This window comes from Salmo salar, chromosome ssa04, assembly GCF_905237065.1.
Source record: "Salmo salar chromosome ssa04, Ssal_v3.1, whole genome shotgun sequence".
Lineage (NCBI taxonomy): Eukaryota > Metazoa > Chordata > Actinopteri > Salmoniformes > Salmonidae > Salmo > Salmo salar.
In genome coordinates, this window is record NC_059445.1 from 67,169,049 (window position 1) to 67,192,405 (window position 23,357).

At 43.4% G+C, this 23,357-nt stretch overlaps 1 protein-coding gene across 7 annotated transcripts in view; it reads right to left on the bottom strand.

Moving 5' to 3' along the window:
- LOC106603692 (MAP/microtubule affinity-regulating kinase 4) overlaps positions 1-23,357 on the bottom strand; it is a 52,224-nt gene that overhangs the window by 20,983 nt on the left and 7,884 nt on the right. For all 7 annotated transcript variants that reach the window (XM_014197677.2, XM_014197678.2, XM_014197676.2 and 4 more), the window contains exons 2-12: positions 21,386-21,583; positions 20,398-20,451; positions 9,135-9,183; positions 8,080-8,145; positions 7,417-7,487; positions 7,152-7,208; positions 5,051-5,287; positions 4,505-4,624; positions 3,767-3,866; positions 3,390-3,499; positions 2,876-3,071 (exon numbers count right to left, since the gene is read on the bottom strand). In XM_014197677.2, the coding sequence (XP_014053152.1) occupies positions 2,876-3,071; positions 3,390-3,499; positions 3,767-3,866; positions 4,505-4,624; positions 5,051-5,287; positions 7,152-7,208; positions 7,417-7,487; positions 8,080-8,145; positions 9,135-9,183; positions 20,398-20,451; positions 21,386-21,583 (1,258 nt within the window). The remainder of the gene's footprint in view (positions 1-2,875; positions 3,072-3,389; positions 3,500-3,766; positions 3,867-4,504; positions 4,625-5,050; positions 5,288-7,151; positions 7,209-7,416; positions 7,488-8,079; positions 8,146-9,134; positions 9,184-20,397; positions 20,452-21,385; positions 21,584-23,357) is intronic.

Genomic DNA, 23,357 nt, shown 5'->3' on the forward strand with positions numbered 1-23,357 from the left:
CACATTCCCAGTGGGTCAGAAGTTTACATACACTCAATTAGTATTTGGTAGCATTGCCTTTAAATTGTTTTACTTGGGTCAAACGTTTCAGGTACCCTTCCACAAGCTTCCCACAATAAGTTGGGTGAATTTTGGCCCATTCCTCCTGACAGAGCTGGTGTAACTGAGACAGGTTTGTAGGCCTCCTTGCTCGCACACGCTTTTTCAGTTCTGCCCACACATTTTCTATGGGATTGAGGTCAGGGCTTTGTGATGGCCACTCCAATACCTTTACTTTATTGACCTTAAGCCATTTTGCCACAACTTTAGAAGTATGCTTGGGGTCATTATCCATTTGGAAGACCCATTTGCGACCATGCTTTAACTTCCTGACTGATGTCTTGAGATGTTGCTTCAATATATCCACATAATTCTCCTTCCTCATGATGCCATCTATTTTGTGAAGTGCACCAGTCCCTCCTGCAGCAAAGCACCCCCACAACATGATGCTGCCACCCTCGTGCTTCACGGTTGGGATGGTGTTCTTTGGCTTGCAAGCCTCCCCCTTTTTCCTCCAAACATAACGATGGTCATTATGGCCAAACAGTTCTATTTTTGTTTCATCAGACCAGAGGACATTTCTCCAAAAAGTACGATCTTTGTCCCCATGTGCAGTTATAAACCGTAGTCTGGCTTTTTTATGGCAGTTTTGGAGCAGTGGCTTCTTCCTTGCTGAGCAGCCTTTCAGGTTATGTCGATATAGGACTCGTTTTACTGTGGATATAGATACCTTTGTACCTGTTTCCTCCAGCATCTTCACAAGGTCTTTTGCTGTGGTTCTGGGATTGATTTGCACTTTTCGCACCGAAGTACGTTCATCTCTAGGAGACAGAACTCCTAACTGAGTGGTATGATGGCTGCGTGGTCCCATGGTGTTTATACTTGCGTGCTATTGTTTGTACAGATTAACGTGGTACCTTCAGGCGTTTGGAAATTGCTCCCAAGGGTGAACCAGACTTGTGGAGGTGTAAAAAAAAATTCTGAGGTCTTGGCTGATTTCTTTTGATTTTCCCATGATGTCAAGCAAAGAGGCACTAAGTTTAAAGGTAGGCCTTGAAATACATCCACAGGTACACCTCCAATTGACTCAAATGATGTCTATTAGCCTATCAGAAGCTTCTAAAGCCATGACCTCGTTTTCTGGAATTTTCCAAGCTGTTTAAAGGCACAGTCAACTTAGTGTACGTAAACTTCTGACCCACTGGAATTGTGATACAGTGAGTTATAAGTGAAATAATCTGTCGGTAAACAATTGTTGGAAAAATTACTTGTGTCATGCACAAAGTAGATGTCCTAATCGACTTGCCAAAACTATAGTTTTTCAACATTCTGATGATACATATATTTTAAGCTCAACGTGACTGCAATTCCAACCTGTCTCTTGTTGTCACGCAATCACGTTGAGCTTAAAATATATTTATCATAAGAATGTGGTACTGGTGATGTTAAACACTTCTCCAATCGCTGTTGAGATCTGATATTCTGCGCAGCACAAACAAGATTTCAACCAATCACATTTCTCAAAATCTTTCAACTAAATTCCAGCTAATCTTGGAGAGGACAGTTAGGCCTAACTACTTACAAAAGTGTGCTTCTGACGAAGTGCTACAAATGTAAGTAAATAACCGTATTAGACTGAAAGATAAGGTAATTTCGTCAAACGTGTGAAGCACTCCATACTCATTAGCTGTTCATTCAACATATTTACTAATTCACTCAATCACATTTTAAAAGTCTCCCTTCCTAACTGATTAACATTCCCCGAGACTAACCAGAAATGTTTCCTTGGCCACATATTCCCAGTTTTCATAAAACAGCCACATGTGGTCTCTCATTTCTGCATCACCAAATTTTGAGTGCTGCAAAAGAATAGGGTACATTAGGTGCGCTTCAATGACCTCAATGAACAGCGGGAGCAGGGGTGTAGTGCAGCCACAGAGCACCTGAGCAACCACTCTGCCACTTCTGACAATGGTGATAGTTTAGTAAAGTTAGATCAAAGCTGAATATGATGTCTTGGAAGATCACATAATGATGAATTGGTATTCTACATAACAGAACCAAATATAATAGAATAGTATAACATTTTATGATTGGATAGCAGAATAGTAAATAAAATGATAGAATGTGGCCAAAACACAACAGCATGTGCCACTAGACAGAATGTGCTTTGATTGAAACTAAATACAGGAAGTCTATATTGTTTAACACCATCTGCTCTAATATGCTCACGGTAATTCAAGAAGAACTAAATGCATATTCCCAGCACAGAAAATATTCCCAGCACAGAAAAAAAAAATGTATGAAATGAAATGTATGCATTCACTACTGTAAGTCGCTCTGGATAAGAGCGTCTGCTAAATGACTAAAATGTAAAATGTAAAATGTAAACTAATTGAGATCAAATAATTGGCATGCAGATGCAGTTTGGACATTTCACCGTATAACGTGAAGAATTATCATTCACGATTGACAATGATGATGTCATGGCCTATTTTGAAATGAGGTATGCCTAACTTGGTGTTTGAGGGTATTACAAATAGAACATTTTCTTGTGACAATATGAGGTCAGATGTTGCAATTGGAGGATGCATTTTATATAATGATATTCAATAGGCTATCTGTTGGTAGAAACTGAGAAATTATGATGTTATTTACATTTGTATTGCGCTCCGGCACCTAAACAATGTCCACTACACCATGAGCAAAATTAGGATTTCTGTGTTTGTGAGGGGGGGATATGAGATGGTGAGGGAAGGTACAGTAGAATCTAAAGTAGAAAGTAAACAAGAGGGTACAGTAGAAGGTGCAGCAGAATGCACAGTTGAACACTCACAGAAGTCACTGTGCCGCCGCTGCCTGTGATAGGTGGAAGCGCTACGCTGGGTCTTGCTGTGCGAGGAGGATGAAGAGGAGGAAGAGGAGCCTGCAGTGGCCAAGGATTGCTTGTTGGTCCCGTTGGTGATGGGGCTGGGGCTGGGCCGGACCCGTGCCAGGGACAGGGTACTGGCCGAACGAGACTCGCCACCATCCTGTTACCAAGACAACCACAGCACGGGTGTTAACCAGCTGCATGGACTAAATGTGGAGCCACCAAGAGCACTGTGGCTTTCCGTGTACCGATATGTTGTTTGACATTAACATAATACGCCTATATAAATATCAAAATACCTCCATTGTTTGTCTACATAATTCTTCGTCAAATAAGCATTTTAGTATGTCCTTACAAAAATTCATATTCTTACCTAAATCCAGTATACATACTGATTACTAGGGCTGCAGTGTTTTTCTGTGTAACAGCACATTGATATCTTGTGCTGCCCTCTGGTGGCCAGGCCCAGACTGCTCACCTCATTCTTGAGGCCCAGCAATAGGTAGGTAGCGGTGACCTCATTGTACTTCTGGTTGAGCAGAGCGTCCTTGATCTCCTCGGGAGTAAAGCCCATCCCCACCATCACCTCTGAAGACCACAAATAAGGGGAGATGGAGAAAAAGTAGGTGGCCATTTTGGAAATCATTTTAAGTTAAAGTTAATTTTAAGCTAACATTTCATGAACAGATATTAACTGAAAGGATACTGTATCTGAAATGTGTTTCATAAGAATGCCAAAAGGCATGAAGTGACCTGGCTAAATAAGCCACCAGAGCCAAAATGGAAGAGTAACACATTGCCTTTAGTGCCGAAATGGTGGATAGCAACGCAGTGGCCTGGACATAGCTGGCTCACCTATGCGAGCGGCGTCACTGTAGTCCTCAACAGGCTCTATATGGGGCTTCAAGGAATCCTCATCATACCCTGCGTTTATCCACTTGTCCTTCATGACTTGCTGTGGAGATCACAACAAGATTCCATGTTAGAGAGTAGCTAAAGTTGGAAATCCTGTGTGTGTGTGTGTGTTAGAGTTTTGGGGATGTAGATGAAATTCATGTTATGGTGGTTTGTAAGGCTGGTGGCGATACCAGTACCGCAATACTCGTTAGTATTGTGGCAAGGAAACAAAACACGAAGTGGATTTAAATTCTTAAGGAAAACCACCCTAATGTTGGAAAAAACATTATGTTGTCATCCAGAGACACATGTATTTATTTTCCAAGCTATAGCACGCAATATTTAACATACAGGAGGTTTTTAAAGGACCAAAGAGTTTGGTCTGCTTTGTGTAAAAAATGTTGCCATGGAAAAAATATTGCGATACTGGTATGGTCCTGGCCCTAGTGGTTTGGGGCTTTATTACATGTTGGGGTATTAGTGTGTGACAGGTGCACTGCTGTTATACCCTTTTTACACTACTGAGCCAAACCAAACCAAGCCAAGCTGTACTGGGCTGGCATAGTTACACATCCACTATAATTGCTGAAACTATGCAAGAAAGGACAATGTGAAAAGACAATATCCAAGCCAGCACAATACAGTTTGGGTTGGTCCTATAGTGTGAATCAGGCATGTGTGGTTGTTTCTCCTCACATCTAAGGTGCAGCGCTTGGTGGGATTGAGCACCAGGAACCGGCGTAGGATCCCCTCGCAGTCGGTGGACATGTAGAAGGGCACACGATACTTCCCTCTCAGGACGCGCTCACGCAGCTCCTGTGGGCAGTGACAAACACACACACATACACAGAAGTTTTTAAGCACACACCGAACACACACACCAAACGCGGATTGTCAACCACAGACCAAAAACACATTGTCAAGCACACACCAAACTTGTTGTCAAGCACACCAAATACACAAGAAAACAGAAATAGTCAAACACACATCAAACAACCGGCCAACCCCGACACACACCAACACAGACATACAGTACAGTACAAATAAGACACCCATTGTACACTCAATGCACTCTGCACTCACTACAACACTATATCCTATGAAGCGTTCGGATTAGCAGCCACACAGCCACACACGTCGAAGGGCAGCGAGCTGCTGACCAGAGTGTACAGTTTGATTCCCAGACTACAGACATCCATCTCTAACCCCCCCCCAACACCTCACCTCCCCCCACACACACACCTTGAGGTTCTGCCCATCGAAGGGCAGCGACCCTGACACCAGCGTGTACAGTATGACTCCCAGGCTCCAGACGTCCACCTCAGGCCCGTCGTACTTCTTCCCCTGGAACAGTTCCGGGGCAGCGTAGGGCGGGGAGCCACAGAACGTGTCCAGCTTGTTGCCCAGCGTGAACTCATTACTGAAGCCGAAGTCGGCGATCTTGATGTTGGCGTTAGAATCCAGCAGGAGGTTCTCGGCCTGGAGAAGGGATGGAGGGAAGAGAGGGAGGAGAGAGAGTAGAGGGAAAGAAGGATGGAGGAGGATGGAGGGGTAGAGGGATGCATGGAGCAGATGGTCGGAGGGACAGAGGGGGAGGGATGGAGGGATGGAGGTGGGGTGATGGAGAAGGAGAGCAGTCATCCAGGATTTATATAGATAGAGTAGTCCGGAAAGACTGGGAGAAGAAGTGACTCACACTGCGTCTGTCTGTGCTTATGTTCAGGGACATAATATCCAATAACAATCAGAAGACGTATCTATTTCCTCTACCCATTCCACATCTATAAATACATGTACTGTACATCCATAAACATTCACATCTATAAAATAGGAGGATGACTGACTGCAAGGTCACAACTTTTATGTTTAGGATTATAATAACAATTACAATCACAGATAATTTACACAGGACAAAAATATGAACGCAATATGTAAAGTGTTGGTCCCATGTTTCATGAACTGAAATAAAAGATCCCAGAAATTTTCCATACACACGAAAAGCTTATTTCTCTCAAATTTTGTGCACAAATTTGTTTACATCCCTTTTAGTGAGCATTACTTATTTGCCAAGATAATCCATCCACCTGACAGGTCTGGCATATAAAAAAGCTTATTAAACAGCATGATCATTACACAAGTGCACCTTGTGCTGGGGAGAATAAAAGGCCACTCTAAAATGTGCAGTTTTGTCACACAACACAATGCCACAGATGTCTCAGGTTTTGAGGGAATGTGAAATTGGCATGCTGACTGCAGGAATGTCCACCAGAGCTGTTGCCAGATAATTCATGTTCATTTCTCTACCATAAAAGTTGTTTTAAAGAATTTGGCAGTACGTCCAATTGTGTGTGTAACCACGCCAGCCCAGGACTTCTGAGACCAGCCACCCGGACAGCTGATGAAACTGTGAGTTTGCACAACTGAAGAATCTCTGAACAAACTGTCAGAAACCGTATCAGGAAAGCTAATCTGTGTGCACGTCGTCCTCACCAGGGTCTTGAACTGACTGTAGGTCAGCGTTGTAACCAACTTCAGTGGGCAAATGCTCACCTTCCATGGCCAGTGGCACGCTGGAGAAGTGTGCTCTTCAGTGATGAATTCCGGTTTCAACTGTACAGGGCAGATGGCAGACGTCGTGTGGGCGAGCGGTTTGCTGATGTCAACGTTGTGAACCGAGTGCCCCATGGTGGCGGTGGGTTTATGGTATGGGCAGGCATAAGCTACGGACAAGACAATTGCATTTTCTCAATGTCAATTTGAATGCACAGAGATACCGTGACGAAATCATGAGGCCCATTGTCGTGCCATTCATCCGCCGCCATCACCTCATGTTTCAGCATGATAATGCAAGGCCCCATGACGCAAGGATTTGAACACAATTCCTGGAAGCTGAAAATGTCCCAGTTATTCCATGGCCTGCATACTCACCAGATATGTCACCCATTGAGCATGTTTGGGATGCTCTGGATCGACGTTTACAACAGCATGTTCCAGTTCCCACCAGTATCCAGCAAATTCGCACAGCCATTGAAGAGGAGTGGGACACGATTCCACAGGCCACAATCAACAGCCTGATCAACACTATGTGCTGTATGAGGCAAATGGTGTTCACACCAGATAGTGACTGGTTTTTCTGATTCACGCCCCTCCTGTTTTTTTTAAGTATCTGTTTCCAACAGATGCATATCTGTATTCCCAGTCATGTGAAATCCATAGATGAGGGCCTAATGAATTTATTTAAATTGACTGATTTCCTTATATGAACTGTAACTTTGTAAAATCTGAAATAGTTGCATGTTGCGTTTATATTTTTGCTAAGTGTATATTTAATCAGCATTCTCACCTTCAGGTCTCGGTGGACAATGTTCTTCATGTGGCAGTAGTGGACAGCAGACACAATCTAGAGGGCAGAGAGACAGGTAATCAGACAGACAGACAAACAGACACACAAACATACATACAGACAGGCAGATTGACAGACACACAGACAGGCAGCTTTAGCAAGCAGCAAGCCAGCCAGCAAGCCAGACAAACAGACTAAAAAGACAGCTAGACAGCCAGAGAAACAGACAGACAGACAAGTGTGTGAGGCACTGTGGTCGTCATACCTGTCGAAATTTGGCTCTGGCTTCAATCTCCTTCATTCTACCATGAGATACGAGGTAGTCAAACACTTCACCTTAAAACAAAGAGAGTGGTCAACATGATGAGGGAAATACTGTATGTGTCAAAATATGTTTCAATGCATCATACTGTACACTCAATCTTCCTTAAACCCTTTCCTGGTTCCATAATGTACTCATATTGTGCTTGTAGAATCTGCAGTATTTTCAACCATCATTAACAGTTAAACTAATATCTTTCCAGTAGCTAATATCAAAGGCCTAACACTAATGTTATAGTGACAGAGACTGTGGGGCTGTGGCCTGCTTCCTCCCAGATTTTATCCTAATGACATTTCAGCTGGTAGAAATATTCTCCCTGGCCACTAAACCCTGTCATTAGCTATAAGCCTATTACCGAAATCCCCCCCTACATTTACAATATCATTTCGTAGAACACCAAACGTAAAATACGCAACATTAGGTTATGTTTACTTACACATACAGTAGTACGAACTGTACAACCGTTGTGTTCGGTTATGGTTTTGAGTCATCTCCATTGGTTTATTTATACTTTTCTCCCCTGTCAATCAAACACAAGCTAATCCACCATTACGGAGACACAGTAGCTAGGTCTATTGAAACAGACAGGAAGGCAGATGCACCCACCTCCACTGGCATACTCCATGATTAGGTAAAGGGTCTTATCAGTCTCAATCACCTCGAACAGCTGCACTGTAATGCACAAACAAAATCAGATAAAAAAATAAAATAAAATAAAAAATCCCCATTCATTATTTTTTAAAATTTTTTTAAACACAAATCTCTGTCTGATAAATCCAGCGGGGCATGAAAACGGTCTAGTCTAATGCCATGTGTTTTTTTATTTTTTATCACATTTCAGCTTTAGAAAATCCTGTTCCCCTCGCCAACCCAACTCTGGGCCCTCCTTCCCCGCGTCTAGCTAGCAACTGTATGTGCTAGTAGTGTAGTCTATTCAACACATACAGTGAGAGGCCTGCTGTCTGGGTGGATGAGACAGGAGTGGACCAACCATTTAGACTACACACAATACTATCACTATGCTATGCTATCTTACGCTATACTAAGCTATGCTATGCTATCTTATGCTATACTAAACTATGCTATGCTATCTTATGCTATACTAAGCTATGCTATCTTACGCTATACTAAGCTATGCTATGCTATCTTATGCTATACTAAGCTATGCTATGCTATCTTACGCTATACTAAACTATGCTATGCTATCTTATGCTATACTAAGCTATGCTATCTTATGCTATACTAAGCTATGCTATGCTATCTTACGCTATACCAAGCTATGCTATGCTATCTTATGCTATACTAAGCTATGCTATGCTATACTAACTATACACAAACAACATGGACTAGTACATTGACTGCGGACTAAAAGTACATTTAAGCCATGGCCACAATATAAGTATACAGCACTGTAGTTGCCTACATATAGACATAGTGTGATCATGTGAAAGACAGACACACAGCATAAACACCAGCACAAATGCATAGGATGGTGTTACAGTTCAGTACATACTAGCACAAAAGCTTGATAGAAATATAGAATAGATACAACACAGCATGTATCAACATAAACAAACCACACACACACACACACACACACACACACACACACACACACACACACACACACACACACACACACACTTAATGCAGGCCCTTACCTATGTTTGGGTGATTTAAACCTTTCATTATCCGAACCTCTCGAAAAAGCTGCGAAAGGCAGAAGGATTTTTGTTAGAAGTGAATAGAATACAAATAATATATATAGAACATATTCATATGGGGTCTTCAACTGAGAGTAAATGTTACAGCAATGTGTACCATGTGTTTTTTCAAAATGTTATGCATTTTCAATTCAAACTGCTGTAAGGCTTACACTTACAGTATTGGAGGAAATCAGTTCAAATGCATTGTCATAAAGAAGGATATTTAATTTGAACCATCTATCTGGCTCATCTGGTTCACAATATATATAAGCTCCTAGCTTTGGGACACAGCATCGGGAGTCTGTGTATTGGTTGGACTCCCTGAGTTGTGCATCGTTCTGGTGGTTGGCGACGGAAAATAACCATACCACAATATAGCCGGCTTCACCAAAAAAGTTTCAACGTTTCCTGTCAACAAAAGCATATGTATAATCTGTAGCAACTCTACGTTAAGTGAAATGTGTCCCTTGATATCAAAATAAACATTTTAATCCAACTTTTGTCCAAACCGCACCATATTCCTGCTGTCTTAACAGTGGTAGATTGTGGTAGGAAGTCTCGCATGAAGTGCGTGGTCTAACGTCAGCCACGTGTATAATTTTGCAGGAATATGGTGGGGTTCAAGTCAGACTCAGAAAAAAGATAGTATGATAAGCTTTTATATCCTCTTTCTTCATTCCTCCCCCTCTTTCTATATGTCTCTCTCTCCCGCCGTTTCCTCCTTCATTCAATCCCTTATTTTCTCAGTCTAAAGACTCCGGCACTGCCCAACGTCACTGTTGCCATAGCGACCCGGGTATTAAGACTAGGCCCTTCCTCGCTTCTCCAGCTGTGCCAGAGGGAATTATGGGATACGATGATGCCGCCCCCCGATGTCTTGCCGTCGTCGTCCAGAAATCCCATAATTCCACAGACCAAACATGCCCCAGCACATTCGCTATCACAAACGCCTATCTGACCTACTGTCACTGATATACCATTAATACAGTATATAGAGTACAGATGCATTTGATTGTCAGTTGTATAATTGTGAGGCTTATTAGTGCAAGTACTTAAAATTGACACAGTTCTGACCACCTCTAGATTGCATTAACACTACCCAACGCCTCACTCTCTCACCAAACTCTCTCCTCTGTCTCTTTACCTCCCCCAACTCTCTCTTTCCCTCTACCCCTTCCTTCTTTATGCATAACAGACCAGATTATGCTAATATGGGCTCTTTCATGTCTTCTGTATTGAGGATTTTCTCTAGCCACGGGTATGTAAAGCAGCATGTTATCAACGCCAATTGTAGAGCGTTCTCTCGTTGCTAGCCAATCCCGGACCACTCTCATCAATCTAGGCCAAATCTGATAGATAGTTGGTGTTGTCTCTGACAATGGCCCAATCGCAATGTTTGGTCTCAAGCAGCCATCCAATCAGACTCCTCTCTTGCACCGCTGCCCAATAGAAGATAAGCGAGAGAATTTAGGTGGACCTATCAAGGAAGGGCATAGGCATAAGATCACAGATCTTGGTAAGACATGTCATCCAGGCAAGAACAGTGCTATCTCAAGGGAAAGACAAAGTAGCCATGCATTAGAACCAACACAGTGGCCATCTGAAAGATGATGAATTTGAATCATCCTATATATCTTCAAATAAATACCAGGTACAATAGATCAAAAATAAATGTAAATTACATACATAACATAATACAGTTCTCATCTATGGACAGTGAAGATAGAATTAGAATTTGGGCTTTATACTCTAGCATTTTGGATTTGAAATCAAATTTAGAGGAGACAGTACAGAATGTCACTTTTTATTTGAGGGTATTTTTCTGTATCTCCCTCCCTCTCTCTCTCGTTCTCTACCGCACCAGCTGTCTCGACCTCTGAATGCTCGGCTATGAAAAGCCAACTGACATTTCCTCCTGAGGTGCTGACCTGTTGCACCCTCTACAACCACTGTGATTATTTTTTGACCCCGCTCGTCATCTATGAACGTTTGAACATCTTGAAGAATGATCTGGCCTTAATGGCCATGTACTCTCATAATATCCACCGGGAACAAGGCCACCCCTCAGAGAGTGGTTCTTCTCTAGGTTTCTTCCTAGGTTCCTGCCTTCTAGGGAGTTTTTCCTAGCCACCATGCTTCTACATTCTGTTAAAATTGCGCCGACAGATAGGGTTGCTGTGCTTCTAGCTCTCAGGAAACTTTGCAGTGTTTTTTTATGTGTTATTTCTTACATTATTACATCCGGGAAGAACTTTTGGATATATTGACTGGTGGTAACCAGCATTGCCAACATTACGACCAGGAATACGACTTTCCAGAATCAGATCCTTTGTTTGTACCCCACAGGGCAATTGAACTGATTCCAGAGGCTGATCCAAAACACTGCCGGCGGAGGAGAGGTACTCGGAGTGGACTTCTAGTCCGACACAGGAGGCGCGCACACCACCCATCGCTTCCGAGTATATTACTCGCTAAAGTTGAGTCCGTACAGCCAGTTAGGTTCTCAGTTCATTGCGCAGACAGGAATAAATATCTCTCTGGGAAGAAGAAGGGCAGGGGTGTATGTTTCATGATTAACTACTCATGGTGTGATTGTGATAACATACAGCAGCCTTTGTTAAAGTATGGGTGGGTCACGGACCTGTTAATGGTGGGTCACGATGTGTCAGAGTAAATGTATAATTATTTAATTAATTACTGGAATTGATTTGGCCAAGTGCATCTGCGCTCTCTGTTCAGTGCGCTCTCTGCTTAGCATTTATTGTAGCTAGGGATTTAAGCAAAGTAAATTTGAGAAAAACGCTACCGAAGTTCCATCAACACATTGACTGTAGTTCTCGCGTTGCTAAAACACTCAACCACTACTACTCCAACTTGTGAGATGCTTACAAGGCCCTCCCCCGCCCTCCCTTCGGCAAATCTGATCACAACTCCATTTTGCTCCTCCCTTCCTATAGGCATAAACTCAAACAGGAAGTACCCGTGCTAAGAACTATTCAATGCTGGTCTGAGCAATCGGAATCCACACTTCAAGTTTGTTTTGATCACGCGGACTGAGATATGTTCCGGGTAGCCTCTGAGAATAACATCAACGAATACACTGATACGGTGACTGAGTTTATCAGGAAGTGTATAGGAGATGTTGTATCAACTGTGACTATTAAAACCTACCCTAACCAGAAACTGTGGATAGATGGCAGCATTCGTATTTAACCATGGCAAGGTGACTGGGAATATGGCCGAATACAAACAGTGGAGTTATTCCCTCCGTAAGGCAATCAAACAGGTATAACGTCAGTATAGAGACAAAGTGGAGTCACAATTCAACGGCTCAGACACAAGATGTATGTGGCAGGGTCTACAAACAATCACGGATTACAAAGGGAAAACCAGTCACGTCTTGCATCCGGACAAGCTAAACACCTTCTTCGCCCGCTTTGAAGATAACACAGTGCCACCGACACGGCCCGCTACCAAGGAATGTGGGCTCTCCTTCGCCTTGGTCGACGTGAGTAAGACATTTAAGTGAGTTAACTCTCGCAAGGCTGTTGGCCCAGACGGCATCCCTAGCCACGTCCTCAGAGCATGCGCAGACCAGCTGGCTGGAGTGTTTACGGACATATTCAATCTCTCCCTATCCCAGTCTGCTGTCCCCACATGCTTCAAGATGTCCACCATTATTCCTGTACCCAAGAAAGCAAAGGTAACTGAAATAAATGACTATCGCCCCATCATCATGAAGTACTTTGAGAGGCTAGTTAAGGATTACATCACCTCTACCTTTTCTGACACCCTCGACCCACTTCTATATGCTTACCGCCCCAATAGATCCACAGACGATGCAATCTCCATCGCACTGCACACTGCCCTATCCCATCTGGACAAGAGTAATACCTATGTAGGAATGCTGTTCATTGACTATAGCTCAGCATTCAACACCATAGTACCCTCCAAGCTCATCATTAAGCTTGAGGCCCTGGGTCTGAACCACGCCCTGTGCAATTTGGTCCTGGACTTCCTGACGGGCTGCCCCCAGGTGGTGAAGGAAGGAAAGAACACCTCCACTTCGCTGATCCTCAACACTGGGGCCCCACAAGGATGCGTACTCAGCCCCCTCTTGTACTCCCTGTTCACCCATGACTGCGTGGCCACAAACGAGAAGGTGGAAAGCTTCAAGTTCCTCGGCGTACACATCACTGCACCGCTCACAACTGCAAGACTCTCCAGAGGGTGGTGCGGTCTGCCCAACGCATCACCGGGGGCAAACTACCTGCCCTCCAGGACATCTACAGCACCCGATGTCACAGGAAGACCAAAAAGTTAATCAAGGACAACAACCACCCGAGCCACTGCCTGTTCACCCCGCTATCATCCAGAAGGCAACGTCAGTACAGGTGCATAAAAGCTGGGACCAAGAGACTGAAAAACAGCTTCTATCTCAAGGCCATCAGACTGTTAAATAGCCATCACTAGCACATTATAGGCTGCTGCCCTATATACATAGACTTGAAATCACTGGCCACTTTAATAATCGAACACTAGTCACTTTAATAATGTTTACATATTTTATATAACTCATCTCGTATGTATATTCTGTATTCTATACTATTCTACTGTATCTTAGTCTATGCCGCTCTGACATATCTCGCCCAAATATCTATATATTCTTAATTCCATTCCTTTACTTTAGATTTGTGTGCATTGTGTGTATTGTCGTGACATTGTTAGATATTACTTGTTAGATATTACTGCGCTGTTGAAGCTAGAAACACAAGCATTTCGTTTCACCCGCAATAACATCTGCTAAACACGTGTATGTGACAAGTAAAATTTGATTTGCACCGCTTGCTGTTTGGGGTTTTAGGCTGGATTTCTGTATGAGCAGTTTGTGACATCTGCTGATGTAAAAAGGGCTTTATAAATATATTTGATTGAGTGATTGATTTATATATATCTATATATATCAGTTTTACCATTAAGCCATAAAAAGCACTTTATGTATCTAGTGCCATAAATAAGAAGCCATAAGTATTTGGACAGATTCACTTATATTGTTTTAAAGTAGTCAAAAGTTAAGTATTTTGTCTCATATCCCTTGCACACAATAACTGCATCATCATGCTTCATCATCAGCATCGTGTTAGATTAATTTACAGTTTGCTTTGGCTGTGTTTTGGGTAATGTCTTGTCCAATAGTAACTGAATATTGAATAATGTCTTCTGTCATTTTGGAGTCACTTTTTTGTAAGTGAGAATAGAACAGGTTCCTAAACACAAAAAAGGCACAGAGGCACAAAGTCCACACCCCCCAAAAAAATGCTAACCGCCCCTTTTATTCCTAATGGTGAGTGACTAGCATGTTTTTGTGCATCATTATTCATGATCCATTCATGTTTTTTCTTTATCATGGTATTATCAGGATCAATTGAGAAGTATTCACAAACTTCTTATCTCCACACTTAGAAAGAAAATTACTTCAGGTATCATCCATCATTTAGTTACTATTGGACATGACAAGTGCATTCATTTCTAAATAGTAATACATATTTATGTGAGTATTGGCCATTTATGTAGACATTTGATCTCAAATCGAAAATGTTGGAGTATAGAGACAAAATTGTACTGTTAGCTTCACTTTCCAAATGTAACAGTGTAGGTTCCGTCCCTCTCTTCGCCCCAACCTGGGCTCGAACCAGGGACCCTTGCACACATCAACAACTGACACCCCACGAAGCATCGTTACCCATCGCGCCACAAAAGCCGCGGCCCTTGCCGAGCAAGGGGAACAACCACTTCAGGTCTCAGAGCGAGTGACGTCACTGATTGAAACGCTGTTAGCGTGCACCACCGCTAACTAACTAGCCATTTTACATCGGTTACACAAATACATATGATGAGGACTGTACACCATTTAGAAAAAACTTTTTATCCAAAGTGACTTACAGTCATTCGTGCATACATCTCCGTATGGGTGGCCTCAGCAGGAATCGAACCCACAATGATGACACTAGGAGCTCATAGAAACGCAGATCCTGTACCTCATGTCTATTTCATTAACCCACATATGAGATGGTCCTACAGTCCAACAAAACCATGATGTGCTGAACACTACAGACATTCTCCCAATCCAACACTATCTTCCCCCCCCACACACACACACACACACACACACACACGCACGCACACACACACACAGCGCAATTATGAACAATTAATTCATCCTTGATTGGCTCCTTCCGGTCTGTTCAATTCGTGCCCCCCGGAGGCAGAGTTCATGTGTGCCGCCACAGAGCTAAGGGGGTAGAGAGAGAGAGAGAGAGAGAGAGAGAGAGAGAGAGAGAGAGAGAGAGAGAGAGAGAGAGAGGGGGGGAGGACAAAGAGAAAGAAAGAGAGAGAGAGGAGGAGAAAGAGAGAGAGAGAGAAGAGGAGAAAGAGGAGAGAGAGAGAGAGAGAGAGAAAAAGAGAAAGAGGAGAGAGAGAAAGAGAGAGAGACGGACCTCTGACTAGCACAACGAGGGAGACACATCTCAGCACTGAGTCGACATAGTGTGTGTGTGTGTTTGGTTTTACTATCCTTGTGGGGACCAGAAGGGGTTAGGGGTTAGATGTCAGGGTTAGGGGTTTGAGGTTATCAAATCAAATCAAATTTTATTGGTCACATACACGTGTTTAGCAGATGTTATTGCGGGTGTAGCAAAGTGCTAGCTCCGACAGTGCAGTAATATCTAACAGTTTCACAACATATGCCCAAAATACGTGTAAATCTAAGTAAGGAATGGATTAAGAATATAAATCCATATATGTCAGAGAGGCATTGGATAAGATACAATGGCATAGTAGAGAGTACAGTATATATATGAGATGGGTGATGCAATATTTACACACAATTAATTAAAGTGACTAAGCTTTGAACTGGGACTCAACTTTGTCCCTATACCGATGTTGAGCCTGCTTGATTGCTTTGCAGAGGGAATAAGTACACTGCTTGTATTCTTCCATATTCCCAGTCTTCTTGCCCTGGTTAAATGCGATGGTTCGCGCTTTCAGTTTTTTGTGTGAATGCTCCCATCTAGCCACGGTTTCTGGTTGGGGTAGGTTTTAATAGTCACAGTGGGTACAACTGACTCAATCTCCTATGCAACAATCTCCTATGCACATCCTGATAAACTCATTCACCGTATCGGTATATGTGTCGATAATATTTTCTGAAGCTATTCTGAACATATCCCAGTCCGCGTGATCAAAACATTGAAGCGTGGATTCCGATTGGTCAGACAAGCGTTGAATAGTCCTTACCACGGGTGCTTCCTGTTTGAGTTTCTGCCTATAGGATGGGAGGAGCAAGACGGTATCGTGGTCCGATTTGCCGAATGGAGGGCGGGGGAGGGCCTTATATGCATTCTGGAAGGTAGTATAGCAATGGTCGAGCGTTTTAGCAGCGCAAGTACAACAATCAATATGTTGATAGAATTTCGGGAGCCTTTTCCTCAAATTGGCTTTGATAAAATCCCCAGCTACAATAAATGCAGCTTCAGGATATGTGGTTTTCAGTTTGCATGAAGTCCAGTGAAGTTCTTTGAGGGCCATCGTGGTATCCGCTTGGGGGGATATAGACCGCTGTGGCTATTATTGACGAAAATTCTCTCGGGAGATAGTACGGTCGGCATTTGATTGTGAGATATTCTAGGTCGGGTGAACAGAAGGACTTGATTTCCTGTATGTTATGACAGTTACACTATAAGTCGTTAAACATAAAACATATACCTCCACCCTTCTGTTTCCCGGAGAGATGTTTGTTCCTGTCGGCGCGATGTACTGAGAACCCAACTGGTTTTACAGAGTCAGACTGTATATCGCGAGAGCCATGTTTCCGTGAAGCAGAGTATGTTACAATCCCTGGTGTCTCTCTGAAAAGCAACTCTCACCTTGAGCTCATCAATTGTATTATCCAGAGGTTGGACATTAGCAAGTAAAACACTCGGGAGCGGTGGGTGTTGTGCACGCTTCCTAAGTCGGACCAGAAGACCGCCTCGAGTACCTCTCCTTCGCCAGCGTTGTTTTGGGTCAGCCACTGGAATGAGTTCAATTGCTCTGGGGAGAGCAAACAAAGGATCCTCTTCAGGGAAATTGTAATCCTGGTCGTAATGCTGGAAGTTCTGGTGAGTTACCGCCGCTCTAATATCCAATAGTTCTTCCCGGCTGTATGTAATGACACAAAACAATTTCTGAGCTAATGACGGAAGAAATACTACATAAACAACAAAATACTGCAGAGTTGCTTAAGAGCTGGTCACGATGCAGCCATCTCCGTCAGCGCCATCAAAATCTTAGGGTTAAGTTAGGGGTAAGGGAAACAGGATTTTGAATGGGAATCAATTGTTTGGACCCAACAAGTATAATAAAACAAACGTGAAACAAACATGTACAGTGAGGGAAAATTTGATCTGATTTTGTACATTTGCCCACTGACAAAGAAATGATCAGTCTATAATTTTAATGGTAGGTTTATTTGAACAGTGAGAGACAGAATAACAAACAAAAAAATCCAGAAAAACACATGTCAAAAATGTTATAAAATTATTTGCATTTTAATGAGGGAAATAAATATTTGACCCCTCTGCAAAACATGACTTAGTACTTGGTGGCAAAACCCTTGTTGGGAATCACAGAGGTCAGACGTTTCTTGTAGTTGGCCACTAGGTTTGCACACATCTCAGGAGGGATTTTGTCCCACTCCGCTTTGCAGATCTTCTCCAAGTCATTAAGGTTTCGAGACTGACGTATGGCAACTCGAACCTTCAGCTCCCTCCACAGATTTTCTATGGGATTAAGGTCTGGAGACTGGCTAGGCCACTCCAGGACCTTAATGTTCTACTTCTTGAGCCACTCCTTTGTTGCCTTGGTCATGTGTTTTGGGTCATTGTCATGCTGGAATACCTATCCATGACCCATTTTCAATGCCCTGGCTGAGGGAAGGAGGTTCTCACCCAAGATTTGACGGTACATGGCCCCGTCCATCGTCCCTTTGATGCGGTGAAGTTGTCCGGTCACCTTAGCAGAAAAACACCCCCAAAGCATAATGTTTCCACCTCCATGTTTGACGGTGGGGATGGTTTTCTTGGGGTCATAGGCAGCATTCCTCCTCCTCCAAACACGGCGAGTTGAGTTGATGCCAAAGAGCTCCATTTTGGTCTCATCTGACCACAACACTTTCACCCAGTTGTCCTCTGAATCATTCAGATGTTCATTGGCAAACTTCAGACGGGCATGTATATGTGTTTTCTTGAGCAGGGGGACCTTGCGGACGCTGCAGGATTTCAGTCCTTCACGGCGTAGTGTGTTACCAATAGTTTTCTTGGTGACTATGGTCCCAGCTGCCTTGAGATCCTTGACAAGATCCTCCCGTGTAGTTCTGTGCTGATTCCTCACCGTTCTCATGGTCATTGCAACTCCACAAGGTGAGATCTTGCATGGAGCCCCAGGCCGAGGGAGATTGACAGTTCTTTTGTGTTTCTTCCATTTGCGAATAATCACACCAACTGTTGTCACCTTCTCACCAAGCTGCTTGGCGATGGTCTTGCAGCCCATTCCAGCCTTGTGTAGGTCTACAATCTTGTCCCTGACATCCTTGGAGAGCTCTTTGGTCTTGGCCATGGTGGAGAGTTTGGAATCTGATTGATTGATTGCTTCTGTGGACAGGTGTCTTTTATACAGGTCACAAATTGAGATTAGGAGCACTCCCTTTTAGAGTGTGCTCCTAATCTCAGCTCGTTACCTGTATAAAAGACACCTGGGAGCCAGAAATCTTTCTGATTGAGAGGGGGTCAAATATTTATTTCCCTCAATAAAATGCTAATCAATTTATAACATTTTTGACATTTCTGGATTTTCTTGTTGTTATTCTGTCTCTCACTGTTCAAATAAACCTGCCATTAAAATGATAGACTGATCATTTCTTTGTCTGTGGGCAAACGTACAAAATCAGCAGGGGATCAAATACTTTTTCCCCTCACTGTATGTGCATGTGGGGGGTTATGAGTCAATGTTACCATGTGCACTACTAAAGTACTATATGTGTCTTCATGTCTTTACAGTTTCCCTGCATGGTGAATTCTTAGGTTGGCTGACCGTAACTACTGCCTCACTGAGTTACCACCTACTCCCTTTTTTGAGCCAGGAAAAATCTTGGAGTCATCCTGAAGGCTCTGTTCCAATATCCATATACAAGCATACGACTTCAAATTAGGCAATATATTGGGCATGCATTGAAAGCGATGTGCTAGTATGGACATTGGAACGTAGCCAACGGTCAATGATCCCTAATTGTCAGCCATGTTACTTATACCCTTCATGCACAGCAAACCCTGAGCGTCCATTGTGTGTCTTCCATTTATGCACAGGAACAACTAGCCTGTTTGTCCACCATTCTGGTTCTGGTAAAACCCAAGTGTCCACTGTCTATCATTCGGGATATACCCTGAACATGCTGATGAACATCAAATCATCTCACTGTGACAGACCTCAGCATTCCCAAAGACACTCTTGCAACTCATGCCAACCGCAAAACAAAATAGCTGCTTTCACAGCAACAACCAATATATACACCTTCAAATCCACAGCTGTTCCATCTTCCAGTCACCCAGTCACCCAGTCAGTCATCCAGTCATCCTTCTATCCAGTCAGCCAGCCATCCTTCCATCTAGTAATCCAGTTATCCAGTCACCCAGTAATCCAGTCACCCAGTCATATAATTATGCAGTCAACTCGTCATCCAGTCGTCCTTCCATCTAGTCATCCAGTCATCCAGACATCCTGCCTTTCAGTCAGTTATCCAGTCATCCAGACATCCTTCCTTTCAGTCAGTTATCCAGTCATCCAGTTCACAGCACCTGCCAAACAGTATCACGTCCCTCTCTCTCTCTTGCTCTCTCACTAAACAGGAGACCAGAGTAGCCGCGCTCCACAAAAACACTGATCCTGCTGCAGGTTTCCAGGTACTTCACTTTAGAAATTCAGTCATTGATAAAACTCACTTAATAAAGATGCCCCTGCCTGATTGTGAGACTTATGGTGTTCTTACTCAGTGTAATGTCAATGGGAAAAGAGGGAGTTTATTAAGCATTTATTAATTGTTCATTAAGCGTTTATTAAAGTCATGTCCACTGTGACTGAGATAAAACAGATTGATCATTTAAAAACGCAAATGGCCAATACTCACCTTTTGTAGGCTGGTTGGATTCAACTGAGTTTTGTCAATGATTTTTATTGCAACCTGGAGGAGACATGAGGAGGACTTGGGGTCAGAGAAAGCAAAGAAGGACATTTTACAAAAAAGCACAACAAGAAGACAAAAACATCGCAGTAGTAAAACTAGTGGTCGCTAAGGCCAAAGCTAATGGGGATCCATCTAAATAAAAGAACAACCACAGATACAGATCCCCCTCCCATCCACTTCCTACCCCTCCTATCCATGACCAAGTCACTAGAACAACCCAATCCCAAGACCAGGGTTCCCCAACTGACGACCCATGGGTGGTTTTTTTCCCCACCTCCCCCTCTCTCTTTGCCTCGCTTGCTCTCTCTCCATCTCTCTCGCTTTCTCTCTCCCTCCTCCTCTCTCTCCCTCTCTCCACGCTGCTCTCTCCCTCTCTCTCTGTGCCGCTCTTTCTCTCTCTCTGTGCCACTCTCTGTAATTGATGGACATAAAATAATGTAAAAACTCCAGGAAATCAGCTCCAAGTGATTTTAATTTTGGAAATCTGTTCCCAAGTATTCCCAAGCATAATAGAGAGACGTGATCCTATACAAATGTAAGCAAGGTTTGAAATGATTATGTTTAATTCAAATATTATATCTGTTTAGGCTTCTTGCAGTCTACAAATTATTTGTAATTATGTTCTGGCCCCCGACCAGCCGCTCAAGAAAACAAATCGGCCCGCGACTGAATCTAGTTGATGATCCCTGCCCTAGACTTTACATCCTTTGCACCTGAAGAGATTTGAGATAATTTGCTTGGTATAAACACTAGGGTGAAGCTTCTGGCTATGCTGGGTCTAGGGGTCGATTTGGGATTGGGCCCCATGCATCCGTCCAACTCATTACCATAGAAATATACACTATTTCTATGCTTTCTATGACTAGCACCCTTCCTTTGCATCATGTACCTTACCCAACAACCCCCCACCCTTCCCGTCCCCCAGCCTCACCTCCTTGCCCGTCAGGATGTGGCGCGCCAGCTTGACCTTGGCAAAGTTGCCCTTGCCGATGGTCTTGAGCAGGCGGTAGTTGCCGATGTGCGGAGTCTCGTCAGAGCAGGAGGCCATGGAGTTCCTGCAGCGGGCACCCAGCGAGCGGCTGGACAGGCTGGTTCCCTTGTCTGAGCGGCTGGCAGCCAGGGACACATGCTGGGGGGAGAGAATATATGGGAAAAGGGGGGGGGGGGTCACCACCAGCACCCCGATGACAATGACCATGCAAAGCCTGGGAACTCAAACTCTTTTCACACTATACTGGTGACCCGAAACATACACTGAACAAAAATATAAATTGCAACATTTAAAGTGTTGGTCCCATGTTTCATGAGCTGATCAAATAATTCCCAGAAATGCTACAGTACATACACGCAAAATCTTATTTCTCTCAAATTTGGTGAACAAATGTGTCTACATCCTTGTTAGTGAGCATTTATCCTTCGACAAGATAATCCATCCACCTGACAGGTGTTGCATATCAAGAAGCTGATTAAACAGCATGTTCATTATACAGGTGTGTAAAATGTGCAGTTTTGCCACACAACACAATGCCACAGATGTCTCAAGTTTTGAGAGAGTGTGCAATTGGCATGCTGACTGCAGGAATGTCCACCAGAGCTGTTGCCAGAGAATTGAATGTACATTTTTCTACCGTAAGCTGCCTCCAACGCCGTTTTAGAGAATTTGGCAGTACGTCCAAACAGCCTCACAACCCCAGAGCATGTGTAACTACGCCAGCCCAGGACCTCCACAAACTCATTCTGATTGGCTGGGCCTAGCTCTCCAGTGGATGATGCCCCCCCAGCCCACCCGTGGCTGCACCCCTGCCCAGTATTGCGAAATCCATAGATTAGAGCTGTTACGTTCATTGAGGGAAGAACTAGACCAAGGTGCAGCGTGGTAAGCGTACATCTTTCTTTATTAGATAAACACCGAAACAAAACCCAAATAAATACAAAACGAAAACGTAACGTTCAGTAGGGCATACAGCACAGTACCAAAAACAAGATCCCACAATCTAAGGTGGGAAAAAGGGCTGCCTAATTATGATCCCCAATCAGAGACAACGACAAACAGCTGTCTCTGATTGGGAACCATACTAGGCCAACAAAGAAATAGAAACATAGATTTGCCACCCTAGTCACACCCTGACCTAACCAAATAGAGAATAAAAGGGATCTCTAAGGTCAGGGCGTGACAGTACCACCCCCCCCCCACCCCCCCAAAGTTGCGGACTCCGGCCGCAGAACCTGACTCTATAGGGGAGGGTCCGGGTTGGCATCTAGCCCTGACCTCGGAGATCCCTAGCCTCGGTCGCTAGCTTTTCCAAGCTGTTTAAAGGCACTGTCAGCTTAGTGTATGTAAACTTCTGACCCACTGGAATTGTGGTACAGTAAATTATAAGTGAAATAATTTGTCTGTAAACAGATGTTGGAAAAATTACTTGTGTCATGCACAAAGTAGATGTCCTAACCGATTTGCCAAAACTATAGTTTGTTAACCTCTCTGGGGTATGTGGGACGCTAGCGTCCCACCTGCGGGATACACTCATCAAAAGCCAGTGAAATAGCAGGGTGCCAAATTCAAAACAACAAAAATCTCATAATTCAAATTTCTCAAACATACAACTATTATATCCCATTTTAAAGATACACTTCTCGTTAACCTCTCTGGGCTAGGCGGGACGAAATCGTCCCACCTACACAACAGCCAGTGTAATCCCGTGGCACGATTTTCAAATACCTTAGAAATGCTATTACTTCAATTTCTCAAACATATGACTATTTTACACCATTTTAAAGACAAGACTCTCGTTAATCTAACCACACTGTCCGATTTCAAAAAGGCTTTACAACGAAAGCAAAACATTAGATTATGTCAGCAGAGTACCCAGCCAGAAATAATCAGACACCCATTTTTCAAGCTA